The 14,334-nt window shown below is 43.8% G+C and overlaps 1 protein-coding gene across 1 annotated transcript; it reads left to right on the forward strand.

Moving 5' to 3' along the window:
* Positions 1–435: 435 nt before the first annotated feature.
* On the forward strand, positions 436–6,622 carry CNRIP1 (cannabinoid receptor interacting protein 1). Its single transcript, XM_032185368.1, has 3 exons — positions 436–819; positions 1,403–1,547; positions 5,168–6,622. The coding sequence occupies exons 1-3, from the start codon at positions 641–643 to the stop codon at positions 5,330–5,332; spliced, it is 489 nt and encodes a 162-aa protein (XP_032041259.1). The 5' UTR covers positions 436–640; the 3' UTR covers positions 5,333–6,622.
* Positions 6,623–14,334: the final 7,712 nt, after the last annotated feature.

Here is a 14,334-nt window from a genome sequence, read left to right on the forward strand (position 1 = left end):
GGAAAAGGAAAAAAATATAGATGTTCTTTGCAGAAGAATGGAAAGGGTGCCTGAGCCTCCTGCTGCTCTACAAGCAATCTCTGAGCCTTAGGCTGGAACAGGAGCGGCGTAGAGCTGAATTAAGGTAGGACGGGCACAGATCCTTGAAGGGATGGTGGCAGCCATTGGTAAAGGGCTGAAGAATTGCCATGCCGGCCTGACACCGCCTTTGTGGTGGGGTTTTCCCTGTGAAAATAAAGGAGTGGGACGAGGAGGGAGGGAAGGCGCCGGGGATGCCCGGGCTCGGGGCCGCTGTCCGGGGCCGCGGTGCTGAACGGGGCGGGCCGGGGCGGGGGCCACCGGCTGGGAACGGGGCCAGGGGGGACAGGGAGGGACAGGGGGACAGGGAAGGACAGGAGGGACACGGAGGGACAGCGGGGAAGAGGAAACCCGGCGCCCAGACGCTGCGCCGTGATTAGAGGGGAAGGGCAAACTAAATCCATCGTGCGCTGCTTTGGGGAAGGGCTGTGCCGGCTGCGCTCCGGCAGCCCCTCCTCTTCCTCCTCCCTCCTCCTCTTCCTCTCCCTCGCCGCCTCGGTCTGCTCTGCCCTGCTGCGGAGGGGGGAGAGACGAGGACAGCCCCCCCCCCCCCCCTCTCGCCATGGGCGACATCCCCAGCCTGGTGAAGATCAGCGTGTCGCTGCGCATCCAGCCCAACGACGGCGCCGTGTACTTCAAGGTGGACGGGCAGCGCTTCGGCCAGAACCGCACCATCAAGCTGCTCACCGGGGCCAAGTACAAGATCGACATCGCCCTCCGGCCCGGCACCGTCCAGGCCACGTAAGTGCATCCAAAGCTTTTATTTTTAGAGGTTTAAGAGGGTTTCCTGGCAGGCTGACAGCGCGGGGTTGCCGTGATTTCTCCCTCTCCGCCCTCTCGCCGCCGCGTTTCTGGGTCCCTGGGCAGCCTTTCTCTTGCTGGCTCCGCAGGGAGGCTGCGTTTGGGAGTCGCTTCTTTCCCCTTTCCTCCCTCCGTAGCTTATTAGGGCCTGGCTCCTTTTCTCCCTCCTTCCCCGTGGTTTGCCCTGGGGGCAGAAGGATGGGCTCCTGCAGCTCGGGGATGCTCCCAGCCCAGCCCCGCTGCACCCTGCCAAAGCAGAGACCAGCACCGGGGAGGACACAGACAAGAAAATGTCCTCCAGCCACGGAGAAGGGATTCACCCAAGCCCTCCCCAGCTCCTGGGGATCCTCACATTCCTTTCTCACCTTCCTTGGGTGATTGCAGAGCCCTGATTTTATCATTTTTTTTGGGGGGGAGCCCCGGTGAGTCAGCAGCACCTGCAGGTCTGCTGAAACCACTGCCACATCCCCGGCTCCGAGGGGCCTGCAGGGCTGCTGAAAGGCCGGATCCTGTCTCTTCGCAGGACGATGGGCATCGGGGGCGTCAATGTGCCACTAGAGGAGAAATCGAGGGATGCTCAGGTGGCCTCGTACACGGGGATCTACGACACAGAAGGGGTGCCCCACACCAAGAGCGGGGAGAGACAGCCCATCCAGGTCAACATGCAGGTACGTGGTCCTCCGCGCACGGAGGGACAAGGGGGAACAGCAGGGACGTGACGCCCACAGAGGAAAGCGTGGCAGAGAAATATTTCAGGGCAAATCCTGCTCACAGCTGCTGCCCTCTTTGCTTTCCATCAGTCTTCTCCCCGCCCCGATTACAGCTGTGAGGGATTTGTGGTGTTTGTCCTGCAGCTCCCGTACCACAGAGAGGAAACGGAGCAGGATGTCATCTTCGGCTGAAGCCCTCCTAAGGGTCTGCTCTAATTTCTATGAGTTTAGGACCCTACCAAGGTTTCCAAGACTCCCAGATTTCAGCTTTTTCTCACATTTGCTTGCTGCACTCAAGATTTCTTCTTAACTTTATCTTGTGTTTGGTTTTTATTCTGGAATGTTCTGCCATTTGGCACAGCAATACCCTTCTGGATAACTGTAACAGCTTAATTTAAAGTTTCTGACAATTACACAATGTGTAACTTTGGGGACCAACATCCCACTAACAGTTACCACTCCCTAATCTTAGGCTAATGAGGCTACCCTGCAGTATTTGTCCATGTTAATCCCTTCTCTATACATTTGCCTCCTAACACCCCAAAAAAACGAATGCCTAGGATGACTCTGAGCAGCAGACTCGCTGTTCCTCTAACAAATACAGAAACTATAGGCTGGTGATTTTCTTCTCGGGGGAAGGAGAAGAGTGAGAATTTTTACAGCACCAACATTGAGCAGGGTTGTTGGAAACCACTTGTTCAGCACAGCAGTTCTGTTTCATAATGGCTTTACTCCAGGAGGTTAAAGGGCACTGACCCAAAAACACACGTGCTCTGATTGAGGCAGCTCTATTTTGATATCTATGTGGACTGTACCCTCCACATTACTGAGGTGAACTCTGAAAATCTGGAAATTTAACTTCTGTGCAGAAAACTAAGACCGATAAAACACAAATGAAGGAATTCCAAGCAATGGAAGGAGGGTCTGGTTTTCAGCCACAAGCTCCTGGTTGTTTTCTTGCAACATAAGAACGAGCAGCCACAATATTTATCCAAACAGCAGCTTTACAAATCAAATCCTGATATTCTAAACCATGAAACTAATAGGATTTGCAAGTGTTTAGCAAGTCCTCAACCTCTTTTATGGTTTGATCTTGACAGATTGGTTCTTCAGTACAGACTTAGAAGTCCACAACTGATACTTTTAAGTATCAAATATAGGCACCTCAACAGGGATTTACATGCCTAACTCATCATTTAGCTGCTTAGCTAGCCAGAGCTATGACAGATTTAGGGAACAAGCCTCAGGCACCCCAGTTCAAAAACTGCTTCTAATACCTACTTCCTGAATCTTCAAAACTAGGCTCACTGTACGCTGCTTTACATTTTCCTATTTCTTTCAATTATAAGGAACTTCTGCCTCCACTTCCTTTTCTGTAACTGGCAGGATCATGACATATCCTAGGGAGAAAAGGACTATTTAAAGCTTAAAAGTCTGAACTCACATTAGGAATAGACTGAGAGGCCAGTCCCAATGTTGAGCTGGTCTGATACTGCCAATTTAATGCCCAGAAGACAGAGTATCCATGAAAGTGATAAATGTATTTCCTGTCTGCTCTGAAATTTTAAATGCATAACTTTTTTGTGCTCCTACTTTTATCTTACCTCTTACAGACAGAGTATATATATGTAAAACGACAATCCCATGTGTGGATTCCAGAAAATGAGGATGTGTTGCTGTTAGCTGACTGTTCACTTGTGCCCACTAACCAGAAAACTCTCAACTGTCTAACAGATGGTGTAAACCCAGTTAGATACCTCTCTTTGGTCTGATTTTATTCTTGGTCAGATCAGACCAAGACTGATTAAGAAGCAAGACCTTTCTTCCCATAACAAATAGCCACCAAGTCATCCTAGCACGCAGATTCAGAGGGAACAATTAAATAATTACTCCTGCCTACAGCACCAAGCTGAGCCTGCCCAAGGGTAGGGATACCCTTCTTCCCTGGGGATGGCCACATGTTGGCTCAGTGGAGGAGCCAGGATTAAGTCTCAGGAGCCACGGGAATTCAGGGGAGCTCAGAGGATGCAGAACATTCGCTATGCCACAGAGCTGCTGCACATGCTAAGAACTGGGCTTGTGGAGAGGTACACGGTAGTAGAAAAGCTCTGCAATTTAATTCTTTCCTTCTCCTGGAAATCCCCAGCAGTCAGACAAACTACTCTGAGTAGCTCAGCAAAGTGGGTCAGTGAAGGAAGAAAACTTGTTTTCCTCCTTCATCTCTTCAGAAATTCAGATGTTTCTGTACATCAATGAAATGCAATACTGCTCTTGATCGTACCTCCTTTACAAATACTTTTGTAAAGAAACACTTCTTCTTCTTGATCAATCCATTTTCTTCCTCAGTTTTTGGGCAAGGGTGCTTGGTGTTCCTCCCTACTGAGGATTTCTCCATGTAGGTTGTGCCCAGTAATATTCAATGTGCTTCACTTTTACTATCTTGCATTACTGCTGGTTTCAGGATTACCATCAGAGGGGAATAATGAATCTTAATTAAGATTTTGATTGCTGGGAGGGGTAAAATAGCTTGTATGTCTGATTTTTGCCTCCTTCAATGGAAGCAACAGAAATATTTCAACTACACCTTTAAGGTAACACTTGCAACTAGAGTCAAGTAAAAACCTTCCACTTTCAGCACGCAGCAACTCCTGCCATCATCAGGCTAAATTTAAGATACCACAGTGGGCTGGGGAAGGTTTAAAGCCATGTCCATTAAGTAGCAGCAGCTTAAAAACCACATCTTGGATTAAAAACAAAAAACAAGCAAAAAAACTCCATGCCCTTCTGCAAAAACTGAGTACAAAAGGCTCTGATTGCAACTGAGTAAGAGTCACTACAAAACAGAGCTTTCATACTGACTTTGCGAGTGTGATTATCCTAGGTAGATGATCTAAGGTCAGCTTCCAGGCACATGATGAGAATGGAAAAGAGTCAAGTGAAGAGGCTGTCATTAGTGAGTGATGGAAATTCTTAAAAGAAAAAAAATGATAAAAAACAACTTAGAGATCTTATTTTACAGAACTTACCATAGCTATAGTCTTACCCACTGAGTTGCAAGCAGACAACTTACAGTCAATGTCTCAATATTCCTTCACTGTATTAGACTCTTAGCTACTAACGTGTGCTGATCATCTCCTTCCTGCCCTCTGGTACTTGTATCTAAGTTGGAAAAGCTGTGCCACAACAGTACAACTAGAAATTGCAGAAACGTGGAAACGGGAACTTAAGTTTCATGTAAAACGTGGAACAAAAACCCAGAGGAGGAGTAAGTGCTCTGATAGCAGCAGGTCTCAGTCATGACACTGAGACAGAGGGCTACAAAGAAGGAATCTTCCCCGTCCTAACTGCAGCCTCTAGGTATGGTATGTAGTTGAAGTGATAGCCTATTTCACTACAGATCACTGCTACACGATCTATGGTATATACAAGCCACTTCGAAGTCATCATGTCACCACTGCTGTGTCATCTAGAGAAGGATTATAGCTTTGATTCTTGCTGTTAGTAACATTTACCAATATGGGAACTTGAACATTTTTACCCCTTTCATTATTAACACTGATGCTCCCTTTTCCTCACAGTTTAATGACATTGGCACTTTTGAAACGGTCTGGCAAGTCAAATTCTACAACTACCACAAACGGGATCACTGCCAGTGGGGAAACAGTTTTGGCAGCATTGAGTACGAATGCAAACCGAATGAGACACGCAGTCTTATGTGGATCAACAAAGAGACCTTCCACTGAAGAGAAGTGCAACCAACACTGCTGGACAAACTCCTTAAAAAAAATCTACCTTTTTAAACCAGCAAGAAGCCTTAACAAAGGCATACTGTAACGTCGCTTTGTTCCGTAAGGTTCCAATAACTCAGTTGTATGTACTGGTGGTGCCACTGAAATCTTTGCCTGTTACTGTATTTCAAGTTTACCTTGGCATCTGCAACGCTCTTTACCTATACCCTGGGAATACTGTAGGCATCATGGTAAAGAGTAATTGATTCCTGGGTAGAAAGTCATCCTATCATAATAGTGTCATAACTATCTGGATTATGCCCACTAGATGTAACACCCTTTGTGAAGTGTTTTGCTTTATTGCTTAGAATTTGGATGCGATATCTATCATGTTGGAAATTTCCATATTTGTATTTGTTTGCTCCTAAATGAGTGTGCTCCTTCAGGAATTTTGTTTACATGTCATCCCAGTGGACAGCAAAAAAAGTGCAAATTATGGATGTCTGTAGGTTTAGATAAATGGCAGCTACTGCACTGTTGGTACCAAGAGATGTCATAGCAAGGGATTTGGAAAATCTCCTTTTGTCAAGTGCTGTAAGTTACCCTGGTACAAATTTCCTATTTTGTGAGATTTGGTAAATTAGCATTCTTTGATGTTAACTTTCCCAGTCTCTGAAATAGCTTTAGAGAACACTATAAAACATGCTAACCTAAATGAAAGAAAAGCAATAAATCAGTTGTGGTATTAAAGGCATCTAACAACATGGCTAGTGTCTATGTCAAGGTTATATAGTCTTGAAAGATACAGCAGCCATCCTTAATTTAGTTCTTACAGTAAGAGTTATGATAGTAATCTCTGGTTTTCTTTGAATGAAATATTGCTCAAATCAGTGAAATCACATAAATCAACTTTTTTTTAAGCCTGACTACCGTATTATACCAAAATCTACAGGATTTCCAGCCAACAAAAACTCCTTGCTCATTGTGATCAAACTGCAGATTGCAATGCGTTGTGCTCTTTCACGTAAGGATAAGCATGTAAGCAATTGCACAGTTATGACTAAAGGTGCTACACAAACACTAGGTCAGTGTTTAACATATACAGGCAACAACAACAAAGAAAACAAATACCTTTTCTTTCAGTAAATAAACCAGGGAAACAACTATACTGTCCCATCCCCTACTTGGGCTGAAGTAAGCTGTCAGTTCTTGCATATCTGTTACTCCCTTTGTGAATAATTTGTAAATGGTGTATGTAAATGGTAACCATGACTTTTGATCTTTGTAATAAAGGACTTAAAACATCTTTTTTTTCTCTAGCGTGACCATTTAAACGAGCAGAAAATATTATATTAAAAATGGCAGTGGTTCTAAAAAGTCAAACAGGAGAGACATAGTCAGTGCTTTCTGAGAATTCAGTCTGAGGCACTTCATGTTCAGTGCCCAAAGCTGCTCCTTCTAGGAAATACAAATCCAATGTGCTAGAATGCAGGATGTGAATGCGATAATGCCCAGTAGAAATTGAAAAAAAATCAACAGCATTTTGCTGCGCTAATGGTATGGCAAATCAAGATTTAGGACAGAGGTGAAATAATATTTTTTTTTTCACCCATTTAATTCTTAATCAAAAAACTTGACTGTTTGAAATTTCTAGAGACAAAAAAGGCTGACCAGAGCACTGATGTAATATAGTACCAGAGCAGTAAGCTAGGCAGCTGCATCCCTGCTCTGAGGCAGTATTTCACAGGCACATTTCATTGCTATGAAATTCTAGGAAGTATTCTAAGCTAACTTCTTTCCTGGACTTTCCCTAGTCTACAGGCAAATGATGTGGACAGAGGCCCATCCAGATTGGAGGGGTCACCTAGAGCAAGTCAGCCTACCCCTGTATCACGACCACCTCCATCCCAAAAAATGAAGAATTTTGGTCACAGTCACCATGAAGTAGTCCAGTTTAAAATCTTTGATGATAGGAGGAAAACTGCCACTTTCAACCCTGGAGATAGGGAGAGGGGGGGTCCTGCGTGGAGCCAAGAGTTGATGATTCGGTCAATGATTCTGGTGGGTCCCTTCCAACTTGGGATATTCTATGATTCTACAGAAACATTTTTTCTCTGAAATAATAATTCAGAGACATAATTAATAATACCAAATGTTCATCTGTCAATCAGTTCCATCTCTGCACTACTAAAGCATTATTTTCTTCTGCAACACTTGGTATATTTTGTTTTGTTTGTACACAGAAGCACATCAGCATGAAGTGTTTGACACATAAATTAGCAGTTGTTTTTGTCCTACTAAAATTAAAATGTGTAAGACAGGCCTGCAACTCTTGAGTTCAGCTTCTGTGAAATCCTCAGCCTACAGTATCTGAGCTCTCCAGCATTTATGAAATGTTACAGCAAATCCAGCCTATGCTGACATGGGAGGGATGTTATCATCAGCTAAAGAAAAGCACACCTTTCCCAAGGTAAATACTTACGTCTACATTAATTGCAAATAGGGCAGCTCTTTCTCATGTCTTAGCAAGCCCCTAGCACTTCGACTGCAATTCAGTGCAGAGGGTGGTCAAGAAGGAGGGCAGATGGAGCTGCTTTTAAAAGGAAGGAGAGAGCACTCAGACCAACCGTGTCCTGCAGACTCTGCACCCTGAAACTGAACATTGCTGTCCAGGACTGAAGCCCCCCTTTTAGAGACAGTGGCAGTGATTAAAATAAAATAATTAAAAAAAAAAAAAAAGAAAAGGGCGGGGGGAAGTGGGGGGAAGTAGTCTGCTTAACAGCTATATTAAAAAAGGTAAATAACTTTTATCAGCTGTTACTTCCTCCTCCCCTGCATGATTTTTAAGGGTGAAGGAATGTGGCTTGATAGCCTCGCATTATTCCTGCCTAATAAAAAGATTATTTGTGGGGTATTTGTTGTTTATTTATACTGCTAAGGACAACAGCACTGATACTCCCCACGTGTAAAGGAACACAGTCCCACAAACTTCCCCTTCCTCAACAAACATTTGCTCCTAGTAAAGGAGACCCATGTCTTTAAGAAGCATCTCCTTCCAAGTAATTTTCTGAAATATCTTACATTCAGGACAGCTCTGGTAAACGTTCATAAAGCTTGTGGGTAATCTCATAAAGCTTGTGGGTAATCAACTCAAGTAACTGTCACTGTGACAGTTTGATGCATTATTTAATCAGCAGCATTTAATCCCCAGACAAGTTTGTTCTTTACACACCTTTTTCTAATTAGTATTTCCATTTCTTGAGAGAACTCCAAAATTCAGAACAGGACACAATATACTAAGCTTAAAGATAGTTTTTATCATTATCCAACACACTGTCAGAAAATGCTGACAATGTGTCAATCCAGCTGAAACCACAAAGCACTGATACCTGAAGGTTTTCTACATGAAAGCCTTACAGATTTTTCTCTTTTGTCCCTTGTGTTCCCATGAAAGTTTCCAGCTTTCATTTTCATAAGAAAGATTGAAATGAATATATTGAACCTTCCAGAGTTACTTTTTCATCTATATTTAGGTAGCTGTTAGCACTTTCAGACAGCTGAGTAAAAGGATCCAAGAGCAAGTTATTAGTCATGATTATTATGGTTGTAGTCTGGCATAGGGCTTACATGAAATCAGAAGAGTCTGTGCATTGTTTTTTGTTTAGCACAATTACTACAGGCTTTGGATATCTCCTACCATCTTACTATAGCTGAAAAAAATAATACTGCCGAAGTCTCCAAGTATTACTGATCAAGCCAGTGAGGTCTCACTGGCTTCAGCTTCAGCAAGCCTCATTTGTGACATTCTTCCTATAGAAGATGTGAACAAAACCGCTGTACAATGAAGCTGTAAGTTTTTTAATGCAAGGTTTTCACGTGCCAGCAGAAACTGGTTTCCATTTCTTTAAGAGCAGCTGGCTGATTTGCTATGTAAAACTTTGAGGTATGTGCTATTTTGAACAGTTCCATTTTTCTGGAGCCTCCACATAAGAATAAGAGCATGGCACTGTTGTCAATGCTAATCTTTTTCTGAGGCTTGAAATAAGTGCCGTGGCTTTCAGAATTCAAAACATTGCCCTATAAGTGTGCCAACCCTGAAGCACAAAGCAGTAGTGTAACGAGTCCTAGAGCATTGATGCTTTCCCTTATTTCGACAAAACTCACAAGCAATAACTGGGAAGTTTGTGCTGGGCAGCTAATCCTAGTCTTGAGCTAGGGAAGATGGCCACTCCTGCCCACAGGACGCATGCTGCATGCTTGACAGCTTTTGCCAGCGTTCTTTGGACTGCTTCCTCTTCTTCTCTTCCTGAGGCCAGCAGTTAAGGCTTCAAATCCCCGTGAGACCTGGCTTTTGGCCTCAGGAAGGCAAGGCTGCACCAACACAGAAAGAACCACGCCAACTCTCTCCGCATTGCCTTCTCTGCACCTACCCCAAATTTTTTGATTATTTCTCTCAGTGATGGACACAGATTATTTCTGTTCATTCACAAAGAATAATCCCATGAATGATGTAAGTGACCTTATAGGTTACATATAACCTTCTCTGCCTCTTCGTGGCAAAGAAATTCACAGACCATATTCTAGCTGTAGAATAGGAAGAAAATGTCCAGCTACCAGAAAAATGAAGGGAAGCTAGACTACAGAAAGCACTGCTGATGGTTAGTGGTGGAAGTCCTGTAGCACCTGCCATTACAGTGCTGGAGAGCTCAGACAGCTACACACCACAGCACTCTCACACTCCCTGACCTCCTCTGTATAATAAGATACACACAAGTGAGGAGCTGGAAACTTCTGCAAGTTCTCCTGCTGCACTTTGTTTCTCCCCCACTGAAAACAAACACTGCTACTGCCTTTATCCCAAATAGTAAGGAACAACCCAGTGCCCCCACTGGGTAAATTCTGCAGCCTTTGAACCATTCAGAGAGAAGCAAAAACAAGCTATCAGATGATGGTAGTGAAGACAGCACAAGTAAGAACTGTGTGACTGTGCTGGAGGCGAGATGAACTTTTGCCAATTCTCCCCACACTAACTGCAAGGTCAGGTGCCATTCTGCTGTCAGGAAGGGACTGTGATAATGCCTGTGATAATACCTACATTAAACTGTGGCATAAAGGGACGAGATGTTCTCAGAACCTGGAAACAAAACATTATGAGTTTAATTTGAACCCCAGAGGGCTTTGTCTGGAGAGAAATGGCAGTATGATTCTACAATATCAGAACATGCACTATTTCGACTCTGATGGCAATCTTCCACTCAGTCTATGTTGCTAGGCCAATCAAGTAACCTAAGGTACTTCCAAATTCCAGGGTCTTTTTGTAGAGAACAAGGCTTGGTCAATCCTATGTCCAGTTGGTGGGGTTTGTTTAGTTGTTGTTGTGACCCCTTTTCTAATGATCTGTATGATTTTTACTTCTAGCTTCAGAGACATCTCTCTGCCTAAATACTACACGATAAGCAAGCTGAGAAAATAATGCAGAGAGTACCACTGTGTGAAAACAAAACTGCAGTCGTCCCAGTTCTGTACGGCAACTATGCGCCTGCACTGCAAAGATTTAATGGCACTAAAATGAAGAAATGGCTTCATGAGTCTATCAGTTCTGGTGCAGACTGAACCATGTTCAAGAGGCTGGCAATGTTTTGTCTATCAGCACAATGCAACAGTCATATGTAAGTATTTCTTTTCAAAGGCACAACGCTTACACTCAACTTTGCTACTCTTGAGGTAGACGGTTAAGAAGCCAAGAAAAGGTGCCAAATTCACTCCAGGTACAGAGCTCCCCATAAGGAATGGAGTTAACACAAGGGACAAATTTGTCCCAATAGGCTAAAATGTGGATTAATACTGGCCTTGCTTAAAATAGAACTGTAAGAACTGAGACCTAACCATCTTAATACAAATGAAATACAATCCATTGAGGAAATAGTTCCAAGGGGGTTGTTTAAATACCATGAAAAGATTTCCTCTACAGATCATTTGCCCTATCTTATAAAATCTTTATTTTCCTCGAGGGACCAACTAACACTTTGTGCTTGCATTCTGGCACAAAAATCAGTTACATAATGACCTAGCAGAGCTGAAAAACTACTTCTTGCAGGTTTGGTTTTGTTTTGTTTTTTAATGAAAACCGCTATCAATTCTTACTTGCTTTAAAAATAAAGTCTTATAAGTAAAAATGAACCAAGCATCTTTTTCCACAAACTTCCCATAAAAATGAGAAGTTGAGAAAAATAACTTTGAGAACTTTCATTAGGCTTGCCAGCTGAGCCCTGCGATGCCAGAAACAGAGGCACTCAGGCACAAATAAGCCAGCAAAGGAGGAGCACTGGAATATGCTTAGCTCCAGGACTGACATACGATCTGAACAGCACAGCAAAGAGTGAGTATTAGCCCCTCCATCAGTCCTCCTGTGGCTTTCAGTCTGAAAAAACACATGTAGGATGGGTACGTACACATTCTTGCCATGCACTCCATTGCACAAATCCATGTGTGATTGTGCCTTATCTTAGAAATCAGCTTCTGTCCAGATGTCCAAAGGGAAAACAGTGGAGGGGCATGAACTTGGAGTCATGATACTACAGAAACAGAGAGAGAGAGAGAGAGAGAGAGAGAGAGAGAGAGAGACCCAGAGCACAAAGACACTGAGATGTTGCTTCTAGTAAATCGCCAGACAGTTGGGGCACACTCACGAGGAGGCTTCGTATAAAATATAACAATGTAAGAGAACCAGAAGAAAATTCTTTTGGTAGTCTCCATCTCAGTCCCCTCTAATACTCCTCCCAGATTCTGCTAGGACTGCAGCTAACCTCAGAAATCTTCAGAATTCCCCACATCTTTCACCAGTAACTAGCTGTAAGCTTCTGGCTTGCTAAGCTCAATGTCAATCACTTACACCACTGATTTCTTGTCGATCTGAGTAACTTCTCCCATCTCACCACAGTGTTCTCCAGGCAGTCAGTAGTTGCTAGTAAATACTGTCATAATTTACTCACCTCCCTCTAATGTTCTGTCTGTCTTTTATCTGTAAGGGGGACAGAGAGAAGGGAGGGGAAGGGGAGAGAAAGGAAAAAGGGAGAGAAGGCTTTCTTCTCTTACCATTTGCTGTTCAATCTATTACTCATATTTGCCTTGAAGGCTCTGCAGAAAGGAGCTATTTATGAAACTTGTAAGGTCCCCAGTCATTCAGTGGCTTGTACTAGAATAATCTGGAGGGGTGGGTGAAGAAGCACCATATTCCATATTTTGGGTTGGGCAAGGGAGCCCTTGTACATCCCCCACAGAGGCATGTAAGGGCATAGCAATGAGTGCATCGACACCCTGTGGGGCAGCACCACTCAGCAATACCGGGAAGTACGCAGAGCACGAGTGTCATGTGAGGCTGGCACAGCACAGACAGGCTGGGTGCCGTGCTCCAGCTTTCTGCCACTTTCTGCTCTGGTTCACGCAGCCCCGCTGCAGCCTTTGAGCTTCCCGTGAGGCACGGCTACAACCAAGAGAAGAAGCAGCTAAGGAAACTGGGGAGCGTGTAAAACTCCTGGGTTAGGGTACAACTCCTGTGGCGTGGCTGAACCCAAATTCAACACCAGGGTAAAGTCTGGACGTGCTCACTTCCTCCAGCTCCTGCAGCCTGTTTTCCCACAAAAAGGGAAAACTGTTGTGTGTACAACAAGACCGAGGGACTTGCTATAAGGAAGTCTGGATAGAGCACAACATTCATCTGTATTATATCATGGGCAGGCTTACCTCTTTGCAACTACCTCATCCAGCTTTATTCTCATCAGAACACCAAAACCTAGACATTTGCCATGTTACCACCACAACCTTCTTCCCTGGTGTGATGATTCTCCAGAACAGACTATGAAGAGAATAACCTTGTACTGGAGAAAAGGCACAGATTCTCCCTGGTTTGCTCCCACTACCTGTTTTTACATCTCTGGCTCCAAATAAAGGAGAAATCTAAACTATTTTGCAGCCCACCTTCTGACAAATACTTCACACAACCTACACTTGGCTGTGAACAATCTAGAAACTGGAGTCCTAAAATCAAAGTGGCTAGTCCTGCAGAAGGCATTGTACAGAGGGTAGCAGCCTAGGTCTTTGACATTACAACATGAGGGGAATTCTTCCCACCTTCATTAGATCCCAGGATGAGGCTTAGGTTATGGCTTCTAATGGTCCTGACAGTGAGAAATCCTGTAACCCCACCAGGATCCAGACTGTTATGCTCTTGTCACATGAGACACCAACGTTGCCTAAGCAGGTCAACCTCTTCTGGCCAGTGATGTCAACTAAAGCAAGTCCAAGGATCACAGAAACACCTTTTTACATCACTCTCCCTACAGAAACGAAGTGGAGGCAATGTGAGGTAGCCCAGGATAATTCGGAGACTAATCAACATCACTATTCTCATTTGCTTGTTCTGAAGACTATATTCATTTTCTTTTATTTTTTAACTTAATTTCTTCAAGCTACAAACCTTGAACATATGGTCAAACAGAGCAAATACTTAAATAGCCACCTGATTTTCTCTTTTTCCATACACCCAGCAAAACAGTTTTCACCTGGAGAGAAAAATGGCAAGAACTTACATACTGATATGCAGGTCACACACAAGCACAGGTAAAGAAGTGTTTTGATGTGCTGAACATTAGCCCTAATTCTGAAGACGTTTACAAATTAAGGGCCAAAAAACAAGTTAACAACAAATTCAAGTGTCTTGCTGGAAAGGAAACCTTTCTCCTTTATGCGCTCTTTACAAGCTCCACGCAAACACCTCCCACTCTACGAGATTCAAGCTTGTTTTACTGAACATTTTACTTGACACAAGAGAGCCAGGAGAAAAAAAGCTGGAATCAGTTTTAGCCAATTTCCTTTTTTTTTTTTTTTTTTTTTTACCTGCTGGGCTTTTAACACAAATCATAGACATGAAGAATTAAGTGACGCAATGGAAGCTGTGAAAAAAGCCAGCTGACTATCGTATCTCAGGCCAGTTATGAGTTACCTGCTGTGTAGCCCCT

The sequence above is a fragment of the Aythya fuligula genome, chromosome 3 (genome assembly GCF_009819795.1).
Source record: "Aythya fuligula isolate bAytFul2 chromosome 3, bAytFul2.pri, whole genome shotgun sequence".
In the NCBI taxonomy this organism is placed as follows: domain Eukaryota; kingdom Metazoa; phylum Chordata; class Aves; order Anseriformes; family Anatidae; genus Aythya; species Aythya fuligula.